The sequence below is a fragment of the Boeremia exigua genome (assembly GCF_020726555.1).
Source record: "Boeremia exigua strain MPI-SDFR-AT-0100 chromosome Unknown C7974scaffold_12, whole genome shotgun sequence".
NCBI lineage: Eukaryota > Fungi > Ascomycota > Dothideomycetes > Pleosporales > Didymellaceae > Boeremia > Boeremia exigua.
Window position 1 is genome coordinate 1,470,850 of NW_025763529.1, and position 21,192 is coordinate 1,492,041.

General features: G+C 59.8%; 8 protein-coding genes and 1 non-coding gene across 9 annotated transcripts; 6 read left to right on the forward strand and 3 right to left on the reverse strand.

Annotated features, from left to right (window-relative positions):
• Positions 1–100: 100 nt before the first annotated feature.
• On the forward strand, positions 101–4,255 carry C7974DRAFT_64537 (uncharacterized protein). Its single transcript, XM_046146999.1, has 2 exons — positions 101–3,619; positions 3,677–4,255. The coding sequence occupies exons 1-2, from the start codon at positions 337–339 to the stop codon at positions 3,991–3,993; spliced, it is 3,600 nt and encodes a 1,199-aa protein (XP_045992978.1). The 5' UTR covers positions 101–336; the 3' UTR covers positions 3,994–4,255.
• C7974DRAFT_417524 (Oligosaccaryltransferase-domain-containing protein) lies at positions 4,182–4,516 on the reverse strand (the record flags this gene model as incomplete). Its single annotated transcript, XM_046144085.1, has 2 exons — positions 4,182–4,321; positions 4,432–4,516. The coding sequence occupies 2 exons, from the start codon at positions 4,514–4,516 to the stop codon at positions 4,182–4,184; spliced, it is 225 nt and encodes a 74-aa protein (XP_045992979.1).
• A 227-nt stretch (positions 4,517–4,743) lies between these two features.
• C7974DRAFT_437182 (uncharacterized protein) lies at positions 4,744–5,887 on the forward strand (the record flags this gene model as incomplete). The annotated part of the gene is made up of 2 exons (XM_046145173.1): positions 4,744–5,372; positions 5,419–5,887. 2 exons carry the CDS (start codon positions 4,744–4,746, stop codon positions 5,885–5,887), a joined length of 1,098 nt encoding a protein of 365 aa, XP_045992980.1.
• A 77-nt stretch (positions 5,888–5,964) lies between these two features.
• On the forward strand, positions 5,965–7,125 carry C7974DRAFT_64539 (uncharacterized protein). Its single transcript, XM_046147000.1, has one exon. The coding sequence runs from the start codon at positions 6,111–6,113 to the stop codon at positions 6,897–6,899; it is 789 nt and encodes a 262-aa protein (XP_045992981.1). The 5' UTR covers positions 5,965–6,110; the 3' UTR covers positions 6,900–7,125.
• A 263-nt stretch (positions 7,126–7,388) lies between these two features.
• Positions 7,389–9,244, reverse strand: C7974DRAFT_403788 (major facilitator superfamily domain-containing protein). Its single transcript, XM_046142875.1, has 3 exons — positions 8,674–9,244; positions 7,867–8,625; positions 7,389–7,807 (listed from the first exon to the last, which is right to left on the reverse strand). Exons 1-3 carry the CDS (start codon positions 8,959–8,961, stop codon positions 7,466–7,468), a joined length of 1,389 nt encoding a protein of 462 aa, XP_045992982.1. The 5' UTR covers positions 8,962–9,244; the 3' UTR covers positions 7,389–7,465.
• A 3,942-nt stretch (positions 9,245–13,186) lies between these two features.
• On the forward strand, positions 13,187–15,208 carry C7974DRAFT_320032 (uncharacterized protein; the record flags this gene model as incomplete). Its single annotated transcript, XM_046138733.1, has 2 exons — positions 13,187–13,687; positions 13,907–15,208. 2 exons carry the CDS (start codon positions 13,187–13,189, stop codon positions 15,206–15,208), a joined length of 1,803 nt encoding a protein of 600 aa, XP_045992983.1.
• A 1,261-nt stretch (positions 15,209–16,469) lies between these two features.
• On the forward strand, positions 16,470–16,557 carry C7974DRAFT_t107. The gene has a single exon. It is a non-coding gene; the product is annotated as a tRNA-Ile (tRNA).
• A 610-nt stretch (positions 16,558–17,167) lies between these two features.
• On the forward strand, positions 17,168–19,497 carry C7974DRAFT_64580 (FAD binding domain-containing protein). Its single transcript, XM_046147001.1, has 2 exons — positions 17,168–18,052; positions 18,106–19,497. Exons 1-2 carry the CDS (start codon positions 17,411–17,413, stop codon positions 19,354–19,356), a joined length of 1,893 nt encoding a protein of 630 aa, XP_045992984.1. The 5' UTR covers positions 17,168–17,410; the 3' UTR covers positions 19,357–19,497.
• Positions 19,498–21,191, reverse strand: C7974DRAFT_64595 (uncharacterized protein). Its single transcript, XM_046147002.1, has 3 exons — positions 20,369–21,191; positions 19,843–20,317; positions 19,498–19,749 (listed from the first exon to the last, which is right to left on the reverse strand). Exons 1-3 carry the CDS (start codon positions 20,725–20,727, stop codon positions 19,639–19,641), a joined length of 945 nt encoding a protein of 314 aa, XP_045992985.1. The 5' UTR covers positions 20,728–21,191; the 3' UTR covers positions 19,498–19,638.
• Between the last annotated feature and the right edge of the window lies 1 nt (position 21,192).

A 21,192-nucleotide genomic window follows, 5' to 3' on the forward strand; every position in this document is an offset into this window, starting at 1 on the left:
AGGGCACGGACGGACGTGCATTGTAGCGTCTTGGCGTTGTCGGTCGGGCAGGCGCGACCAACGAGCGTGCGCACGGAAGCTTGCCTCGCCATCCCGGCAACGTCACGACGTCGACGCGTCTTCTCTTCTCTCGCGTGTTTAGTGGTTGCGCAGTGTATATATTGGGGTTATTTCGCAGCTTGTTTCTTGCGTTTAGCGCGTCATTGCCACCAAGTGCGCTTCATGGTCCAACACAAACACCTTGACCCAGTTGCGCTTCAGCAGCTTTCGATGTTACTGTCCAGGACGACTTGATTGCGTGGCGTTCGTAGAAACTTTACCCAAGCCTCCGTCGCCATGTCATCAAGTAATTACTCCTACAACTACCCCTACCAACAGAGCTCCGCCCAGCAGTACTCGTCGCATCAAACTGCGCCGCCCACGAACCCCACTACGAAGTCGACGCGCCAGTACCAGAAAGCACCCTCGGCAGCACCAAGCCAAACTGCCGACTACATGTCATATTCTGGTCCGTCGTACGGGACGTCGAGTACAGGATATGGCGCTGCCCAAGACAACTGGAGTGGCAGCCCCAGCGATTACGGTACGGCAAGGGACAATGGCAGCCGGGCTGCTGAGGTTTTGCGCAACATGAGCAATACGGGTTATGCGGCGACAACATCAGCGCCGAGCCAATCTGGCTTCACTGCTGCCAATGCCGCTTCCGCACACTACACCTCCGGACGTTCGCCACAAGTGCAGGCGCAACCTCCACAGGGCTCCCACGCTGCTTACGGTCAAACACAAGCTCGTCCGCGCAGCATCAATACTAAGCAAGCGCAATCGTCCGCAAGCAGAGGCCTCTCGTCGCCAGCAACTGCTGCTGGATATCCTTCACAACGCGCGGCGGCGCATTACCCTCAGCAGCAGCAGCGCACAGCCAGTCCCTCTCAAGTCCAGTACGGTCAGAACAGTGCAACAGCTTCAAGCAGACCCGCCGGAATGGCTGCAGCGGGGACGTCGCAATCTTACGGTGACTATAGCCACCGACACCTCCCTGAGACAGATGCTTCCCGATCCTCGCACACCGCGCCGCACTCAAACTCCTACACGCCTCGATTACCTGTGCCAATCGTCCAACCGCCAGTATCAGCTATGCCTGAGCCATACACAGGCCCAAGCACAACGGTAGATCCCACCGCTGTGTACGATCCCTGGCCCGAGTACCAACGACAGCGAGCCATCAAAGATGCAGAGCGCGCTGAAAAAGAGAGGAAGGAAGAGGAGGTCCGCCTGGAGGAGGAGCGCGTTGAAGAGGAGGAGCGGAAGCGGAAGGAAACAGATGAACAGGCTCGACAGGCGCAGCTCACGGCCAGCCAACCAAAGCCAAGGACTAAGAAGGCCCAGAAGCAGCAGACGCCAGCTCCTGTCGCCCCTCCAGCCGAAGCTTCAGGGTCTTCAGCTGCTGCTTCGGATTTGGAAGCAGAAATCCGTGCTATGATGGCTAAGATGCGCGAGCTCAACAGCAAGGACCCGCAAATGCTTGCGCGCATTTGGGAAGAGGAGAGAAAGGCAAAGGCCCCGATCAATAAGTCACCCACAATCACCACGAAACCGGCTCCTCAACCAGTGGTCGTCCCTCCTGTGCAAGTACCCACTCCTCCAATTGCGAATCAGAGGAAGAAAGCCACCCCACGGGATTCGTTCAGTACGCCAACTGCAAAGCCTGTCACTCCTGCTCCAGTCCAAGCAGTACCCATGAGTGCACCTGCAGCAGCAACCGTGCGAGCCGGGGGAACCACAATTTGGCCCGCCGAGAAGAAGCTTGAGCTTGCGAGAGCTGCGGCGCACTACCTCACCACCCATAACCCAGATCGTCCAATCGAAGGCGAGCAAGTCATTCAGATGCTTGACGGGAATCCCTCGTATGTTGAGTTGTGCGAGCAACTCGAACAGATGGGGTTTCAACTGAATCGTTCGATCTTCGCAAAGAGCCTGCTCTCAGCTGTGCCGGATGTAAACTCGGCGTCTCGCAAAACAGCTCTACAGGTGCCTCCGGCTGCTGCATCCAAGATCCCAGCTCCGCCTGCAGTAATGAAGCACCCTGCGCCTCCAGCGGTTATGAAGAACCGCCTTGCAACTCCAGTGGCACCCAGTCCACGCTACGCAGCTGCGACCGCGTCTCCGATGAACAGACCTTCATACCCTTCATTCCCTGATGATGATGCCATGGCAGCACCATCGCAAATACCTGTCGCCGAGATGGTTCCCATCAAGCCAGAGTTGAAGCCACCAGCCAACAAAGAGCAAGCAGCAAGAAAACGTAACTTGAGTGACCTGGTTGATCTGACACAGCTTGACGACGAAGAAGACATGGGGCCGCCGCTGAAGAGATTCAACACAGGCCCGATGTACACATACGGCTCGCCACATCCACACATTAATGACGCTATGGACGTCGATGTAGCACCGGTCAGCAATTTCCCAACAGCGGGTATGTCTGCGCCCACCGGTAACTTCCCGACTGCAAGCACGCCCGCACCTGTAGCGAACGAACCAACGTTTCGCGCTGTCGTGCCCATACCAGCAACCGAGCTACGGTACAGAGCAATCGTCGAGCCTCTGGACAAGAAAAAGGCACTTCGACGCAACACCTACAATCCAGCCACAATCGCTCGAGATGTGTTACTTGCCTGTGGGAGACATCCTTCTGAGCGCCATCTCAACCAGCATCTTGATATACTCAAGGTCAACATCCCACAGATAACGTATGAAGCGGATCTGAGTACGATAAAATGGGGTTTGATCGATCCTGGTAGCCCACCGCCTGGGTATTTCAAGGCTAGCACGCAGGCTCTGACCGAGGATGCAGACGACGAGGACGACTCTGAAGATGAAGACATGACGCGTTGGGGATCGTCACACGCGGACGCGAGGGCCCAAGCTCTTCCCGAGGCGACCAACCCATTCATCAAACAAAAGCAACGCGGTCGACCCCCACGTCATTCTCTCCCCAACACAACAACGCCGTCAACCCCGAAACGACAGGCAAGCTCTGCGAAAATGAGCGCAACCGCTCCGCGACCTGCGGCTTCTGGCACTGGATACTCTGCATTCCGCGAGGTTGGGCCTGATGGCAATCCGCTGCCGAAGAAGAAGGGTCGTCCAGTCGGCTGGCGCAAAGCGATACATGGCTCTGCGGCTGCACAGCAACGTTCGGCAAGCAACGGTCATGCAGGCAAGTACGGGCCTGAACAGCCAAGTACGCTGCGCAACGTAAGCACCGGCGAGGATCCCATCCTTATCAGTTCTCGCTCACCAAGCGTCGCAAACCATGCCCAGTACCAATCGTTCAAGTGCAAGTGGCAAAACTGCAAGGCAGAACTGCACAACCTTGAGACACTCCAGCTACACGTCTTCAAGGTGCACAAGAAGGATCCCCTACGCAGTACTCTGGAGTGTTTGTGGGACGGCTGTGGCAAGCATGTCACCAGTTTCGACCCCATGAGTAACATGAGCCTCGAGCGCCACGTGCCACTTGCGTTCGCGGGGGAGACTACATGGCGCGAGCACCTGCAGCAGAGCCACTTTGACCCTTTGTCGTGGGAGCAAGGCGATGGACCCGCTGGTGGGCTCTCCGGTACGGAAGATTGAGTGGCCGTGTGGGTAGACACTGGAACCCTGACTAACTGGCCAGATGCACATGATTCTGAAGCATATCTCAGCGATGCTCAAGGGCGTCGTGTGACACCACGCATTACAGCCAGCCCCGCAGATTATGAAAGCATAACTTCAGTACTCTCTGGATCAATGCCATGCGACCGCGGTCGGCCGGCGAAAGACGCGCAGCAGCAAGAGGCTCGTGATGCACAGGATCGATTGGTGTCACAGAAGAGGCGCATGGGAGGGCCGGGCATGGACCGTGGAGGCGCCACTCTTGTCAACGACAAGCGCAGGCGAGGGCTCGTTGACAGCGACGGAGCAGAAGAGGAATACGTCGACGCAGAGGACTGAGGACCATACTAAGCTTGGATAGATTCAATGCCTCACATGGGCCGAAAGTTCATATAGCTATGCGCCCAAACGCCGTGATGCTTCGCCGATCGCTTGGTCCCTCCCACCTAGTCTTGACCATGGTATCAAAGTCTCCGCTGCGCGTCTCATTCCCCCGTCTCGTATAGGCAAGCATTCTGTACTTGGTCCTACGCCTTGACCTTGGCTGCGGGCTTGGGCTTCTGGAGCTCGGCGTGCTCTTCGGAGTTGACTTCGAGGAAGTGGTAGAGGACGATGAGGAGCATGGCGGCGCTTCCGAGGAAGATGGCCAGCGAGTAGAGTTGGGCGTCTGTGATCATGTTGTCGGTTGACGCGCGTCGGAGAAGTCAAGGAGCGGGTGGAGCTGCTGCGGAGTGATTAGAGGGCGCAATCAGGGTCGACGGGCTCTGCGAAGCATACCGGAGCCGAGGGCGGTGGTTCTGGACCCGTGGGACGCGAAGGCGGGAATGTCGAGGCGCGGGCGGAGGTCAATGGTTGTGGCCATGTCAAGGCCACCTTGAGCTCCAGCAGGTCCGCGGCGGCGGCTGGCCGGTCCGTGCGGCGCCACCCACCTGAAATTGAGAGTCCACCCCACACATCGTCATTCTCACTTTTACCCACCAAGACAAGTGCTGAGCCGCGTCGCTTGGTGCCCACACGCAAAGCTCGCTGCCAAAGTCCACGAGGGCGCTCTCACAGTCTTTCCATCCGCTACATTCACAACCACCCATCATGCCTCCCAAGGGAAAGGGCGAGCCGCCCAAGGTGAAGAAGGTCGCCGTCGACAAGACGTTTGGCATGAAGAACAAAAAGGGAGGAGCCGCGCAGAAGGCCATCAAGCAGATCAATGCCACCCATGCGTCGGGAGGAACGCCCGACGAGAAGCGCAAGGCCGCCGAGAAGCTGCAGAAAGAGAAAGAGAAGAAGGCCGAGGAGGACGCCAAGCGGGAGATGGCCGAACTCTTCAAGCCGGTCCAGGTGCAGAAAGTGCCATTTGGCGTCGATCCCAAGACGGTGCTGTGCCAGTTTTTCAAGAAGGGCAACTGCGAGAAGGGCCGGCGCTGCAAGTTCTCGCACGACCTCAACGTCGAGCGCAAGACGGAGAAGCGCAGCTTGTACACCGACAGCCGCGACCAGGAGAAGGAGGAGGAGGAGGAACGCAAGAAGAAGGACAACATGGATGACTGGGACGAGGAGAAGCTGCGCAACGTCGTGCTCAGCAAGCACGGCAACCCCAAGACGACAACAGACAAGGTGTGCAAGTTCTTCATCCAGGCAATCGAGGACCAGAAGTACGGCTGGTTCTGGACATGTCCGAACGGAGGCGACAAGTGCATGTACAAGCACTCGCTGCCGCCTGGGTACGTTTTTCTACATCTCCGTGCACCACACGACTGACCCCTCCAGTTTCGTCATCAAGACCCGCGAACAGCGACAAGCCGAGAAGGCGCTCGCGGCCAACGACCCCCGCAACGCCCTCACGCTCGAAGACTTCCTCGAGTCGGAGCGCCACAAGCTCACCGGCACCCTCACCCCAGTCACCGTCGAGACATTCGCAAAGTGGAAGAAGGACCGCCTGGACAAGAAGGCCGCCGAGGAGGAAGCCAAGGCGCGCAAGGACGCCACAGGCCGCATGATGTTCGAGAAGGGCGACTGGGCCGGCAGCGACGCCGACAGCGACGACGAGGGCGACGCCGAGTGGAACCTCGAGACGATGCGCCGCGAGACGGAGCTCGCCCGCGCCCGCAAGGAGGAGGAGCGGCTCGCTGCCAAAATGGGCATCTCGCTCGACGAGCTGCGCATCATGGAGGGCACCGCTGAGCCCCCGCCGCCCGACGCCAGCGACACCGACGTGCCCGTCGCCGCTGACTCTTGAGCCCGCGCACGCCGGGAGTGTCATGAGTGCGGACGCCCGCGATGCTGCAAAAGCTTGCACGGCGTCCGGGGTACGAGCGAGCGAGCGAGCGATGCGGTGTGATGCGGTGCGATGTGATGCGCGAGCGGCAGTGGTGATCTAGGACACAGCGTATAGGATACAGGGTACTGGGACTGGGACACGGGGGCTGGCATACAGGCATATAGGGAGATACCAGGGACACATGCGACGCGCCTCTGCGCGACACGTGCTATTAGCGAACGGCGCGACTTGCATAGCACCCGTTGAGCCACGCGCTCCAGGTGTCTGGCGTTGTGGGCTTTGGCCGGGGGCCCGATGGATGGGCGTACACGAGCACCACGCAGCGTGGGATGAATGCATATGTACTTTTGCACGCGGTGCTTTTGCACAGTATCCCTCCAGAGATTTCTCCTGCAGACAGTGCTCCTCCCGACAGTGCTTTTGCAGACAGTTATCCTGCACACGCTGCTTTGCACAGTTCCCCTCCAGACAGCCCTATCACAGCCCAGTGCCAGACAGTGCCTTTACACCCCCGTACCACCGCCGTCGCTGTGTCTCACGCGTGTGCGCGCCGCCAAAGCCAAAGCCAGAGCCAGAGCCGTTGTCGTGCATTATGGATATGGCTCACCGCGTCGTGTACCCAACGTTACGGCATGGCACTGTATGGCACGCTGCATCCAGCATTTGGTATCCCATTCCGTCCCTGTCCAGCATCCCATCCAGCATCCCATTCCATCCACCGTCCAGCATCCACCATCCCGCCTACAAGCCCCCCATCCACCGAACACCCGAGTCCCCCCCTTTCCTGCTCCCTAGCACCATCCACCATCCACCATCCACCCCTTCCACCCCCGTTCCAGCGCTCGTCGCCGGTCCCCGCCGGTCATCGCGGTTGCGGTTGCGGTTGCGGTTAGGGTTGGGGAGCCGGGCTTGTACACTCATCACTGACAGTTCGCTAACAGCACTGAAGGTAAGTACGGTGCTGCGCTAAGCGCTTATCTGACGCACGTCACGCATGTATGTGTGTGTGTGTATACATGCACCTGCACACGGTCTCGAAAAGGCAACTCCCGCAAGTGTCGATGGCGGGCGGGTCTAGGCTCGGCGGCGTCGTACGAGGGGCGTGGGCGAGATGTGGCTGTTAGTTGGCATCGCTGGGGCTGCAGCTGGGGCTGGAGCTGGGGCCGGGGTTGCGGGGCCGCGGATAGGACGGGGTCTGGATGGGATGGTGGTGTTTTGGGAGTGGGGTTTGTGTTTTGTGTGGCTGGTTTGCTGCTGGTGTGGGTGTTTGCTTCATGTCCTGAGGGGTGCTGCGAGAGGGATGTGTATGTGGCTGCTGGGTACTACTGTTTCTACGCATGTGAGGGGGGTTATGTGGGGAATCGTAGGGGTGCTAATTTCTCTACGATTCGTTTCCATGGTTTGCCTTCATGGTTCATTTTCATGGTTCATTTTCACGGTTCATTCCCACGGTCTATTCCCACGTCCACTCCACGTCCACTCCACGTCCACTCCACGTTCACTCCACGACCACTCCACGACCACTCCTTCAAATCCCTACTCCTGCTTCTTATGAAACCGCGGCAAACACAGCCAGATCCCCAGAATGCAGCCCAGCAGCGCCAGAATCACCGGCTGCAGCACCTGCACGCCCTTGGCCTGCGCAATCGCACCGACCGCGAACGGGAAGATGGCAGCCCCGGACCCGCCAATCGCCGCCGCGAAGCCGATCGCGCTGACATGCAGGTGCCGTGGCAGCAGCTTGGTGGCGGCCACCACGGCGGCAGGGAACAGAGGGCCCAGGAAGAAGCCTTGCAGGGCGACGGCGACGGCCGAGACGTAGAACTGCGGGACGAGCCAGAAGACGAGCTCCAGGGCCATGGTGAGGGGGAGGTAGATCTGCACATGTCAGTGACCGAGCCATTGCATCTCCACAGCACGGGAGCCAGGAAACCCACCGCAATCGCCAGCTTCTCGCCAATCCGCGGCGTCACAAACCCCAGCACCACCCGCCCCACCGTGATCCCCATCCAGAACCCCGTCGCCGTCATCCCGCTCGCAAAAGCGCCCCCTTCCCGCACCTCCAGCATGAACTTGACTATCCAGCCCCCCAGCGCGACCTCGACGCCCACGTACCCCAGGAAAAACAGCGCGCAGCACCACGTCACGCGCGCATACGGCAGCCGCATGACCGCCTCCTTCATGCGATTATCCTTGCCCTCACCCGTGCGCGGATTCGCATCGCGAAACGCCCGCGCGTCGGCGCGCCAGAACGCCGCGCCGCTGCTGCCCAGCTCCAGCACCGCCATGCCGATCATCACGTAGTAGAACGCGAACCAGGGCAGGTGGGCGCGGGTGATCATGGTGGTGGCGATGAGCGGGGCCAGCACGGCGCCGACGCCGTAGAACGCGTGCAGGAACCCGAGCACCTCGTTGGGGTTCGCCATGGCGCCCATCCAGGCGTTCCACGCGGCGTCGGCGAGCCCGTTGCCGAAGCCCGCCAGCATGAAGATGACCACCAGCACGGGGTAGGGGGGATGGAGGGCGATGACGATGTACGGGACGAGGTGGCACGTCGGCGCGAGGAGCCCGACGCCGCGCTGGCCCCAGCGCAGGTGGATCGTGTTGTTGAGCAGCGCGGAGGCGGTGTAGCCGACCAGCGGGGAGAGGAAGACGAGCGAGATGACGATGAAGCTGAGGCTGTAGTATTCTTGCAGCTGGGTCGGTTAGCGGGGTGCACCAGTACGGGTACGGGGGGAGGGTACGTAGGGGATCAGCGCGCCGTAGGCGGCGTCGTTGCTGCCCATGACGACGAAGCTCCAGAACGCGGCGGCCGTGCGGCACAGGTTCGTGGGAGACTCGTTCCAGCGCTCAAGTTTGGCGGCGGGCTGGGTGGTGGGCGAGGGCAGGGTTTCGACTGGGTCGGCATCGCGGCTCGTCTGGTCGATTCTGAGGCTGGGGGTCTTCGCGGTGTCCGGTTTCTGGGGGTACGGCGAGAGTTCGACGGGCGCGACGACGCAGGTCGAGGAGCCGCCGTTGTGGTGCAGTGTCATGGCGGCGGAGTCGAGAGGCCGTGGCGTAGAGCAACAGTGAGTGTGTGCCAGGCCGTGGATGCAGAGAAAGCGACGTCGAAGCTCTTATAGCCCTAGGTAGCTCACCACTCCTCAGCAGCGGAAAAGCAGCGGGAAACCGCTCTGAAGCGCTCTGCAAGGTTTCCCCGTTTCTCCAGGCCCACTGCACAGACTCTGACACGCCCTTTCGCGCCTATGACTCTTAAACACTGCACCAGGAAAGCTCCCTCTTTTATCCCCGGTGCGTCAGACGTCAGACGTGCGCTCCCAGACGCGCGGGACCAGCTCGCTAAGACGTGCGGAGACGAAGCGAGGGGTTCCCCGCATCGCGCGTTGCCCGTTCCGGCCCGGCACGTCGTCGCTACTGCGCGCGGTATGTCGGTCCGACATGCAGTTCGCACGGTTCTTTCGCAGTTCGCTACGCAGTTCCTCGCCGCATGGCCTGCAGTAACTCGATCAGACGCGCGCTCGGGACTCGTGGTGCTTGCTCATGCTGCTGCAACCTCAACAACTCCTCGCTATAATCACGTTTCAGTGGAAAAAGGGCGGTGTTGGTAATCTCGCAGCGCGGATCGCAAGGCTAGACTCGCGGGGGCGAGAAAATGCGAGGTGCGATCTGCAGCGCATCGAGGGCGCTGGTTCTGCACATTCGCCGTTGGCGGTGGGTCTTTGACGCGGAAACCCTCATTGGAAATGTTGATATGGGCCTTGCGTGCTTACTCGATCGCGGAGTGTATTTCTCAGCGACAGAGTGAGTCATACACGAATATCTAGGTACCTGGCATGAGGAAACGGGGGCGCGGGCGGGGGAGTTGTGTCGTTGAATGCGGGTTCTACACACCGCTGTGTTGTCTGTGGTATAGCAAGTGCGTCTCACACGAGGTCCCTCAGCTGGAAACGAAGCACGGAAACGAGATGCCAGAAGCATACCAAGCACCAAGACCCCACGACGTCGGGTCTCCCGCCATAGATATGATTCCGCCACTACAAACACCCAGCATCCCGCCGCCCACCGGCTTCTACACCCGTCCACCTTGCCAGAAGCGCAGCATCGCATCCACGCCAGCGGAGACCTAGCCCAGCCCACCAGCGCACTCGTCCGTTTCCCCGAGCCCTTCAGACCCGCCCACAGTGCTTTTGTACTCGAGGGCTGCACGGCGCGGACAAGGCCGCGAGGGGCCAGCGCCCGCGAGGGTGGTTTGAGGCGTCTGAGGTGTTTGAGCTGCGATGGAGTTGTGCTGTTGCTGGGGCCTGCACGCGGTTCTGGGGGAGGGTGTGGGTGCTCGAGAATCTCGGGTGTATGCTTCGTATCGGAGACTGGGTATCTGGGTCTGTGTTGCTGGAATGGGTGAAAGCAGTGCGGGGGTTATGTCGGTTTGCTATGGCGAGGTGAGGTGAGGTTCGGCACTGGCTTGTTGTGGATTCAGGGGATCCTTGTCGGGTAGCTTGTGGATCTCGTGGATGGACTGTGTACACATGCCAGGTTGACGACAGAGGGGGCACTCGAGAGCACTCCTTGACTGGCTATTCAGTGCATGGTAACGACATGTGCATGCTACTTCGCCGGCAAGGCTGCTTTCGCTATTGTAATGCGAACACTATGCTGTGAACACTACTATGTTGTGAACATCGCGTACAGCGACACAAGCTCTCAAGTTTCAGAAAAATGGCGGAGAAGACCCTAAGCTTACCAACTCTACAGAATACCTAACTTGTAGCTATCATAATACCTAAAGTTGGAATTCAGTTAAATATTACCTATATTGTAGGTAAAGAAGTGTTCTATAGAGTGTTTTAGTGTTTTCCCTACCTTAATGTCATGTGGTGTACTTGGCCTATATTCTCAGTTCGCCGGTTATTCTGCAACGTGAGAGACAAGCCAGGGGATGTTGCGGCTGAGGCAGAATGCAGCACTGACAAATACATCTACAGCGGCGGTGGTCCGCACCCCACCGGTTCGCTACCTAGCACCCGAGCGCTGGAGGGAAATTGTCAAAACGGGGGTGGAGGTGGGTGGGACAGGGGTTGTGTGAGGTTGTACACAAGCGGGAGTGTGTAGGGCATTTGGGCGGCGCTCAGTCAGCAGCATTGTCACGTCGGAGGGCACGGCGCCAGGCTCTGGCCATGGCATGGAGTGTGTCGGAGTGTGTCGTGGATCTGCGGGCAATCGATCTGCAGCGCGCTGATCCGCACAAGGACTACGCTGCGACATGTCAACACCCGGCAGCGCACTCGCATGTCGGGCCGGCAGCCAATCTAAAGCACGGCCGGGTGTTGCAGTCTCGTTCTGGAAATGCGGGATGTGTTGCGGTGTCTGTGACTGAGACGGACCGGCGCAGCGGATGGAGACACGTCAACAGACGAGCGTGCGCATGCCGCTAGTCGGAGGTTCCTGAACGCGGGGTGACGGAAGACGCACATGCTGCTCGGTTGGCGGCACAAAGTTTGTTCGAGAAAGCTTCCATGCGGTCGGTTAACGAGACGACCCTTGAACTCGTGTTGCTGGCGAGGAACACCTGGGCCGGCACGCAACGCGATCTGCGACTTCAAGCAGGCTCACGGCGGAAGGCTGCCTGCTGCAGGGAGCGTGACGGGGGGTGTGAAATGGCCAGCATGATGTTCAGCTGCGGGCTCGCGTTCCACAGGGCGTCTTGGTGCAAACAGGGCCATTGCTCGTGCAACAGGGCGATAAGACGTGGACAATGCTGGAAGCGAGCAGGATCCCATGTCCCGGCGAAGGAACGAGCGCCAATGTCGAATACGAAGAACGGGTGGTTGGCAGTCTCAACCCTTGTCACTTATCGTGGACGCGCAGTGCAGAATGCTGGCGTGGGTTGGGGGCCAGCACTGGGCCTCCGTGCAACTGTCACCGTCAGCGCTGCCAACAACGGCTTCAACGGCGCAATTGCGGAAGATATCCGTCGGCTGCGCTGGTGACACGGCGTCGCTGCCAATAGAGACTGCGGCTAGCGCCTTGACTGGTGGTGAGGTAGCAGTCTTGAGCGCTGTGGTTGCAGTGGCTGCGAGTGAGGCTGTGGCGGCTAAAGACGAGCGAGATGACCCTGCATCGATGCAGCACGCTGTGAGATGGGTAATGGGCATGGCGCCGACCGTTTCCAGTAGGGTCGCCGGGCCGAGCGAGATCAGCCGGCGACCGGTCAGCATCAAAGCGGCTGCGTGCAAGACGTGTGCAAGTGGTGATGGGTGGTGCGGTTGAAGCTCGCTGCACGCCTTGGTCGGCGGCGGCGTGTGTTGCCGTGTTCAGCCCTGTATCAAATCGCGCAGCCCGGCCTGGCTGGTGACGCAGCGGGCGGCGGTCACGGCGGTCGTCTCGCGCTGGCAGCATCGGCGTGAGGTCGCTTCTGCAGGCTGCACGCGCAGCAGAAGCGAGGCCAATGCTGGCAGGCCTGGCAGGGCGGGCGGCGGTGCATTCCGGCCCACCAGGTACCAGCGCGCGGCGCTGCGGGTGGACTTGATTGACGGATGAACTTCAGGGCAGCACGTGACGGGGGCCGTCATTAGCGCAAGCTGTTGCTGCTGTCTGCCGCGCATTTCGATTTTCACCAGCGCACCTGCCCAAGCATCGCACCCGTCGTCGCCGGCGCCGCACTGTTCGCGTTCTCGCTACCAACGCAACCTAGCTCGCGAACGTCTGGAACGCGAGTTGCGGCCAGTCAGCGTCGCAGCGGGAAACAGGGCCTCAAGCGAAGATTCAAGCGAAGATTTGGCGAGCCTAGCACCATCTGTAAGTTTCGAGCACCTCGCATCCAGCAGCCTGCGCGCCGCGCCCATCTCCACCGCCAGCGTGGGCGCGCCGGGCGAGCAGCACGCTGTCTTGCGCACGACGAGCTGGGAGGACGCTCGTCGCGCGCTGGCGGGGGGCGCTGCGCTGCGTGGCGGGCTGATAGGACGGGCGGCGACACGACTTGTGCTAATCTTGCGACGCAGGTCGCGGACGTGCAGAACGCTGCCGAGGCACCCCTGCCCTGTGAACAGCTGCCCCATCCGGCCTTGCCCACGCCCCCCCCCCCCGTCGACCGTCCCTCTTCGGACGGGCCCTAAGCTTTCAAGCGAGCTGCGGCCTCGAGCGACGTCCGTCGACTGCTGGCAGGTGGCATCGCCGTGCCCGCCCATGTCGCACGAGTTTTCTGTGCCCGCGCAGGCCAACCCGCACTCGCCCGCCCCGTCGCACTTTTCGCAGGCCAGCATGCCCGCGCCGCAGCAGCAGCAGCCGCCGCCCGCTGCCTATGCCTCGCCGCACGCCTATCCGTCACCCACGTCGATGCAGCCCACGTACTCGTACCCGCCGCCCGGCCAGCCCGCCGGCGAGCCGTATCGTGGCTCGCCGCCGGGCGCGAATATGTCGCTGCCGCCGCTGAACCTGCCGCCCATGCGCCTGCCCGACGGCCAGCCGCCGCAACAGCAGCAGCACCACCAGCACGCCCACCACCAGCACCCGCCGCACCCGCAGCCCGCCATGGGCTCGCCGCTGCCGCCGCCGCCGCACGCCATGCAGCAGCACTACCCGCCGCCGGGCTATGCGCACCCGCAGCAGCCCATGAACATGGGGCCCGCCCAGTACAACGCGATGCGCTACCAGCTGCCGCCGCAGCCCGACCAGCGCGTGCTGTCCGGCGGCCGCCACAAGAAGGAGATCAAGCGCCGCACCAAGACGGGGTGCTTGACGTGTCGCAAGCGTAGAATCAAGGTGAGTGCCGCCCTGCTGCCGCCCTGCTTGGCGCGCGACGCGCGCAGCCGAGACGTGACGCGCCTCGACTGGACACCTCCACTGCATTGCCCGCCATTGCCCTTCATCACCCCCATCACATCCACTTTCTCCATTGCTTTCGTTACACCGCTCCATTGCCCGCTGACTACACTGCCATTGCCCGCCCACCACACTCCCGTTCCCCGCTGACCTCCCCAGTGTGACGAGGCGCACCCCACCTGCCGCAACTGCCAGAAGAGCAAGCGCGAGTGTCTGGGCTACGATCCCATCTTCAAGCAGCAGCCCGGCCCGGCCCAGATCCAGCCCGCGCCTAACTCTGCCCCGACGCCGCACTCCTCAACTCCACCCGTGCCCGCCCAGGCCCCGCCGCCGCCCGCCAGCTACCAGAGCCAGGTCCCCCAGGGCTACGCCCCGGCCTCTTCAGCAGGCTACGCCCCGGCCGCCGCCGCCCCCAGCGCCCCGCACGACCCGCAAGCCTTCAACGCCATCGACCCTGCTCTCGCTGCCGCCGCCGCCCCGGGCATGCATCCAGGCCAACCGCAGTACAACGGCCTGCCCATGGACCCCGCCATGAGACAGCAAGGCTACGCGCATCCCCCGCCCCCGCCCAGTCCGCTCAAGGGCAAGCAACTCGACGTGGCCGACATCTTTGGCATCTGCAACCACAGCCCGCCCGACGTCCCGCCACGGACTGCTCCACCGGCGCAGGAAATTGACGAGCAGTTCTCGCAGATCTTCGTCAACGACTACGTCCAAGGCCTCGACTACATGCTGCAGACCACGTGGTTCTCCAAAGACAACAACGCCCTGCACCGCATCTTCACCAGCCAGGCTCTGCACGAAGAGGCCGCCTTCTTCACCGAGACGATCAAGACGCAGAACAGCTCTGCCGACATGTCAAGTGTGTTCAGCCAAGAAGCGCGCCTGATTTGGCACTTGCTGGGGTCGTGCAAACTCCCCACACCTGCTACCAACGGCGTCAAGCCTGAAGACGGCAGCGCCCATCTTGCAGAGTCCGAGGACCTGCCACTCAGGGAATGCCGCGCGCGCTTCGACGTCCTGGAGGCTTTACTGACAAATTCAAACCTCGAGTCGAACCCCCTCCGCGAGCTCACCTATCCTGAAGACATCCACGAGGAGAAGAGGCACGAGGTGGACTTCTGGCTTAATCTTGGAGACTTTGTCCGCTATGACGGCGACGACCGCGCGCCGCCCAACGCTGCTGACATGTCACTCGGTACAATGCGCACGGTGCTGCGCGTACAGGAAGTGCGTGACGCAATATACTCGATAGCCGTCGCCAGGCACTACGGAGCGCGGATAGGAGGCTTCCCGAACGCGCTCCCACAACTAATGGACCCGCACGAGGACAGCGATTTGAGTAAACTTCACGTTGCCATGTCCTTCATCAGCCATGAGAGTCGTGCAGGTTCTCAGCAAGTCTTGGCCCGCATCTGCGACATGGCAATGTTGTCATGGGCCGTGGCGAGAAGCCCGTAGAGCTAAGATGAAATCTCCATCCAATCCGAACACAGTCCGCCCAATCGGTGTCGTAGGCCTGACTACTGCTCAGACTGTATCTGTACCACTAGCGGTCGGAACATTGTTTTACGTTGTTGTATGCATGCCGCTTATGCGGTCATTATATCCCCCCATGTTCTTCTTTCGCATTCGCTACGCCACTTTGGCCATCATTTCGTCGACTATAACCCCTTATCCCCTATTGTTTTGTTCGACCTAAATACTTGCATATAGCGAGGGAGCTGGTGGTTCTGGCAGAATGGCACGTACAACAATACCCATTTCGGTTCGATTAACGCTTAAGCACAACTCAGGTGATTATCTTACTCTGCGACACTATTGTTACCTAAACAGGTCCAGCACTCTGGATCGCAATGAACACGAAACCAGTATGCTGTTGCCTTGCTCTAGTGGATCCTGGAGATTGATCGATTCACCGCCACTCCAGTGTGACCAGCCGGTCTGCGGTCGAATCGGCACCGCGTGAACTCTCGACATCCAGGAGCAAGGCTCGACAACTCACCCAGTGGCCCATCCAGCGCCTGCAGTTAATTCAAATCACTCGCCCAGGCGGTACCTGCCTCCCTGCCCCCGAAACCTGAGCAATCGGCCGCACCCACGTCGCCGTCACGTCACACAGCACCCGCTCGGAGAATATCCACTCTCCCGGTGCCCGCCGCCTCACCGCTGTCCACCGTCCAACCACCCCGCGCCCCAGCCGAGCCCGTCGGCTGCGCGCCGCCCGCACTACACAGCTTGCAACCTGTCGTCTGTGGGCGTCCCGCCTTCGTGCGACCCTGAGGCGCCAGCTGGCCAGCCAAATGCGGGCGTGCGTTACACACGGGCTAGGGGGTGATTGGCGCTGGGGGTGCTGCGTGTAAGCCGTTCCAAATACTCGCGCGGCCGTGGGATCCTGGTCTGACAGCTCTGGCGCCGGGGGTGTCGCGGAGCGGTGCTGATGTGGCTGTGGAGCGCGGGTTGGGTGTGCGGGGCGTTAGGGCTGACGAGATCTGTTGATGCCTTGCTTGGTGAGTAGGGTTGATCTGGTGGTGAGGCCTGAGTTTCTAGCGAGGCGGTGCGCCAGTCCTAGTCAGCCCCGCCTCACTGGGATCCATCGCTATCAGCCCCCTGACTCATTTTGCAACATTGAGTCTCTGCTTCCCACGGATCGAGCCTTGCAACGCAGTTGAATCAACAATATGAATGTTGCAAAGCTGGAAACATCCATACAAGAAGCAACGGTCGCTTAGCTCAGTTGGTTAGAGCGTGGTGCTAATAGATTATACCTTGATACGCCAAGGTCGCGAGTTCGACCCTCGTAGTGACCAGTCTCTTTTTGCTTCCTGCACGCAATCCATGCCATCATCTTGCCTCTGGGGTGATGGAGGCTCTTTTGCATCACGTGGACTTTGTCCACACTTTTTGCCAAGGTCTGTTATCGACCATCAATACCAAAACAGCGGCATCGTCGAACGGCTAATACGGACATGCTCACAACGTCAACGTAATGCCACGGAACAATTTCGCTGCGACCCACTTCTCACGGCCTCAAAATACGGCAGCTTCTTGATGTCCTTTTTGACGCCGGAATCCGAGCTTCGTACGAGACATGCTCAAACAAGCTCTGTGCGCCATGGCCAACCCCATGGGAGCTATCTACGGGAAACTCAGCGTCGGAATGTGGGGTCTAGATGAGGCTTGAAGAGCGAGCTAAATCCGCGCGGCAGCGTAACCGGATGGCTTCTGAAGCACGAGCGTTGGCTGGTTTAGCGATACAGAATGACTTGTCCAGAGATTCGGCTGTCTTACACAGCGACCATGCCTCATCCGGTTGCACTTGAGCTCGAAGCGGACCAGCGCAACCGCTTTCTTGGCAGCAAAGTGCCGTGCAGCGATTCCGCCTGTGGTCCCCGCAACATGACGGCAGCCCTAGTCGGGGCGTCCAGCTTCGCGATCTTTACAACCGATTTTATTGCCGGACAGATTCCAGTCCCGTGTTTCTTGCCATGATGCTATCTGGCACTAGCGGCGTCCGGACTGGACGTCTCTTAAAGCTGTCGAAGCCGCTGCTTTGAAGATGGACAGCACTGTATACTATTCTGCCAATTGATACCCACGAGCGCTTCTTTATTGACTGCCTCGTACCCATTCTCCCTGCACATCGCACACAGTACCAGTACAATGGCTGTCGAAAACTACGACATCGTCATCGTCGGTGCCGGGCCCGTCGGCCTCTGCCTCTCCACCTGTCTGTCAAGATGGGGCTACAAGATCAAGCACATCGACAACCGGCCTGAGCCCACACCCACGGGACGCGCCGACGGCATCCAGCCGCGGTCGCTAGACCTTCTGCGCAACATGGGCCTGAAGCGCAAGATCATGGAGTACGAGCCGGCAAAGGTGTACGAAGTTGCGTTCTGGGATCCGAGCGCCAAGGGCGGCATCGTGCAGACGGGCACGTGGGCTAGTTGCCCGAAATTCATCGACGCGCGATACCCCTTCACAACGCTGCTGCACCAGGGTATGATTGAGAGAGTGTTTATCCAGGATATTGAGAAGAATGGAAACACGGTTCAGCGGCCGTGGACGATTACTGGGTTCGAGAATGACGGCAAGGATGCTACGTACCCTGTCGAGGTCAAGCTTGCCCATGTTGATGGATCATCGACTGAGACCGTGCGAGCGAAGTACCTCTTCAGCGGAGAGGGTGCGCGGAGCTTCGTGAGGGAGCAGCTTGGTATTAAGATCAGATACAAGGATCCTATCGCGTATGTTTGGGGTGTTATGGACGGTGTTGTCAGGACCAACTTCCCTGATATCAAGGTACGTCGGTCGATATGCCAAGCAACTGAGTATGCGATACTAACCAAGTGTAGATGAAATGCACAATCCACTCAGATGCTGGATCCATCATGATTATTCCCCGTGAGGACAACATGGTCCGTCTGTACATCCAGGTTGCCAGCTCCACAGACAAGGACTGGAACCCACGCAAACAGGCTACCGCAGAAGAGGTACAGGAGAAGGCCAAGGCAATTCTGAAGCCCTATGAGATCACGTGGGATCGCATCGAATGGTTCTCTGTATATCCCATCGGTCAGGGTATCGCCGAGAAGTACACCCTCGACGAGCGTGTCTTCATGGGAGGAGATGCCTGCCACACACACTCCCCCAAGGCTGGCCAGGGTATGAACACAGCCTTCCTCGATGCCGTCAACCTTGCCTGGAAGATCCACCACGTCGAATCGGGATGGGCGCCCCGCTCCAGTCTGTCCACCTACGAGTCCGAACGCCAGCTGATCGCCGAGACATTACTCGACTTTGACGCGCGATACGCAAAGCTCTTCTCCGCACGCATCCCCTCCGCTGGCGAAGTCGCCGGTGCATCTTCTGGCGAGGCCGATGAGAACGAGTTCATCAAGACCTTCAAGGCGAGCTGCGAATTCACATCCGGCTACGGCGTCGCATACAACCCGAACTCGATCAACTGGGGCCCCGAGCACCCCGCCCAGCACCCCTTGATGCTGGAGTACCAGAAGGGCACCAACCTGCGCACCGGCCGCATCCTCATCCCCGCAACCGTCACCCGCGTCGTCGACGCCAACGTGGTGCACCTCGAGCAGGAAATCCCCCTCAACGGCTCCTACCGCGTCTTCGTCTTCGGCGGCGCCCTCGCCCACACCGCAACCGCCCTCAAGGACCTCGCCGCCCACATGTCCGCCCCCGCATCCTTCTTCTCGCACTTCCTGTACAAGGACGTCGACACCGCAGACCGCTACCACGAGAAACACAACCCGCACACCTCGCTCCTCTCGCTCGCCATCATCCTCAACGCGCCACGCGCCAAGATCCACATCGACGAGCAGCTGCCCGCGGTCCTGGCGCGCTACGCGGACCACGTGTATGCCGACGACGTGTGGGATGTGCGCGTGCCCGACGCAAAGGCCGCGGCGCACGCGAAGATGGGGCTTGACGAGGACAAGGGCGGGGTGGTGGTTGTGAGGCCCGACGGGTATGTGAGCGCTGTTGTGAAGCTGGAGGAGGGCAGTGGGACGGCGGATGCGCTGAATGCGTACTTTGGTGCTGTGACGGGGAAGAAGCTTGGGGGCGAGCGGGCGAGTTTGTAAAAGCGGTGTTTTCATGTGGGAGGTTGCATAGCGTCACGTTTTTCTTGTATATATCAGTCCGGAATATGACTATCTTAATCTTCATACTTGGTCTTCTTGACTCTCTTCTTGACCCTTCAACGTATTATATTATGTTGCTGCTTCGTAATTACGACTCGAGAATACTACTCCGATGGGTACTCGCACGGGCGCAAAACAGATATCCCCGATTAACAATGAAAGTCTACCCAAACGCCAGGCTATGTACAACAAACGCTACACCAAGGTATATATATGTTACGTCTACTCATCCTCATCCACCTCTTTCAACCACCTCTTATACTTATCATACTGCTCCCAATCCGTCTCCCTCCTATTCTCCACATACGGCGCATCATCAATCACAAAGTCATCCTCATCCCCTCCGTCCTCCTCCTCATCAGCTCTGCCCTGCACAGTAACACGCCCAATGAGCTTCGGAATAGGCCCGCTCCCGCGCCTATCCACTTCCCGAATCCCCTTCATCTCCAGATCCGGCACGTCGTCGAGCCGGAAGTGCGCAATCGTCTTGGGCAGGAACGCGTGTTCTTTGGCGGACAACTCGCGGTCCTCGTCCGGCCCGAACACAATCGACACGGGCATGAACTGCGCGGCCCAGACGCGCTCGTCGGCGTGCCCGAAGTTCGTCGTCGCGCCGTGGGCGTCCGTGAAGTCGACGTTGGCGCCGAGCTTCAGGGTGCCCGGGGGCGCGTGGGCGGCGGCGCTCGGGTCGAGGCCTGCGGCGCCGCCGAGGGTCGTGGAGCGCGTGCTGGTGCTGTCGATGGCGCCGCCGGTGACGTGTTGGACGCCCGTGACCATCCAGATCTTGGGCGCGCGCCAGATGTGGCGGCCGTATTTGCTCTTGTGCTCTATGGAGGCGTGTTCGCGGATCCACTCCTGGACGCCTGGCTGCTGCATGACTTCCTCCAGGAACTTCTCTGGGCTGGGTTCGGTCAGTATTGGGCATGTATAAAGGGTGGGGGAGGGAACATACTTTTTGATTTTCATGCGTCGCCCCGATTGGCCATGGATCTTCACCATGCTTTCCTTAGTCTTTGTCGCGTTCAGGCCGAGGAAGTCGGTGAAATTGAAGCCCAGAGATCGGGCTTTTGAGGCTTCGAATTCGATGGAGAAGGGTTGGTCGATTTCAGCTCGTTTCCGTGTCCATTTGCTCACTACCTTTTCGTAGACATCCTGGTCATCCTCGTCGCCCATAAACTCCCATCTGAGGGAAGCAAGGCCATCTGTTGGTTCCAAGGGGTTGATGTAGAGGCTGCCGAGCCGTAGTTCCTCTGGGAACACACCGCGAAGGTAAGGCAGAAACGTGCGTTTCTGGAGGCCTTCAAGTGCCATGATGCGGAAATACGCTAACGAAACGGAGGACTATGGTACACAGAGATCGAGTCACGATGTGGGAGGATAAAAACGGCTTCTAAAACTGGGTTGCTGCACGCTTATATTGTCATGCACACCTGGGGGCGCAGGTCGGCCACTGTGGCTGTGCGCTTTTGTAAGACTGCATCGCCACAGGTCCAGGCAGCTGTCGCATCTCGCTTCTTTTTCAGCTCTGCTGCGGCCGTAAACTCTACTTCGCGAATCTGTCTTTGCTAGCCTGTTGTGTCTACGATGGTGAAAAGGTACGGGGTACGGTAGGGCAGGGTTGAGGTAGGGTCTGCACGGACCTTAGGTAGGGTCTGGGCACATCACGTGACGTACACAACCCCTACCCAACCCCTACCTTTTTACCACTATAGTTGTGTTGCACCTAGTGTATAGATAAAACAATTAACAAAAAGAGAAGAGAAAAGATAATACTAT

What these genes read in the sequence shown, in the direction of transcription:
- C7974DRAFT_64537 (XM_046146999.1), top strand. Translation starts at nt 337, where the DNA reads ATGTCATCAAGTAATTACTCCTACAACTACCCCTACCAACAGAGCTCC. An exon ending in ACCCGCTGGTGGGCTCTCCG is followed by an intron (nt 3,620 to 3,676) that starts GTACGGAAGATT and finishes CTAACTGGCCAG; the next exon opens with ATGCACATGATTCTGAAGCA.
- C7974DRAFT_64539 (XM_046147000.1), top strand. Translation starts at nt 6,111, where the DNA reads ATGCGACGCGCCTCTGCGCGACACGTGCTATTAGCGAACGGCGCGACT.
- C7974DRAFT_403788 (XM_046142875.1), bottom strand. Translation starts at nt 8,961, where the DNA reads ATGACACTGCACCACAACGGCGGCTCCTCGACCTGCGTCGTCGCGCCC. An exon ending in ACGGCGCGCTGATCCCCTAC is followed by an intron (nt 8,626 to 8,673) that starts GTACCCTCCCCC and finishes TAACCGACCCAG; the next exon opens with CTGCAAGAATACTACAGCCT. An exon ending in GCGAGAAGCTGGCGATTGCG is followed by an intron (nt 7,808 to 7,866) that starts GTGGGTTTCCTG and finishes TGACATGTGCAG; the next exon opens with ATCTACCTCCCCCTCACCAT.
- C7974DRAFT_64580 (XM_046147001.1), top strand. Translation starts at nt 17,411, where the DNA reads ATGGCTGTCGAAAACTACGACATCGTCATCGTCGGTGCCGGGCCCGTC. An exon ending in CCAACTTCCCTGATATCAAG is followed by an intron (nt 18,053 to 18,105) that starts GTACGTCGGTCG and finishes AACCAAGTGTAG; the next exon opens with ATGAAATGCACAATCCACTC.
- C7974DRAFT_64595 (XM_046147002.1), bottom strand. Translation starts at nt 20,727, where the DNA reads ATGGCACTTGAAGGCCTCCAGAAACGCACGTTTCTGCCTTACCTTCGC. An exon ending in CGACGCATGAAAATCAAAAA is followed by an intron (nt 20,318 to 20,368) that starts GTATGTTCCCTC and finishes GACCGAACCCAG; the next exon opens with CCCAGAGAAGTTCCTGGAGG. An exon ending in AGATGAAGGGGATTCGGGAA is followed by an intron (nt 19,750 to 19,842) that starts GTGGATAGGCGC and finishes GGAGGGGATGAG; the next exon opens with GATGACTTTGTGATTGATGA.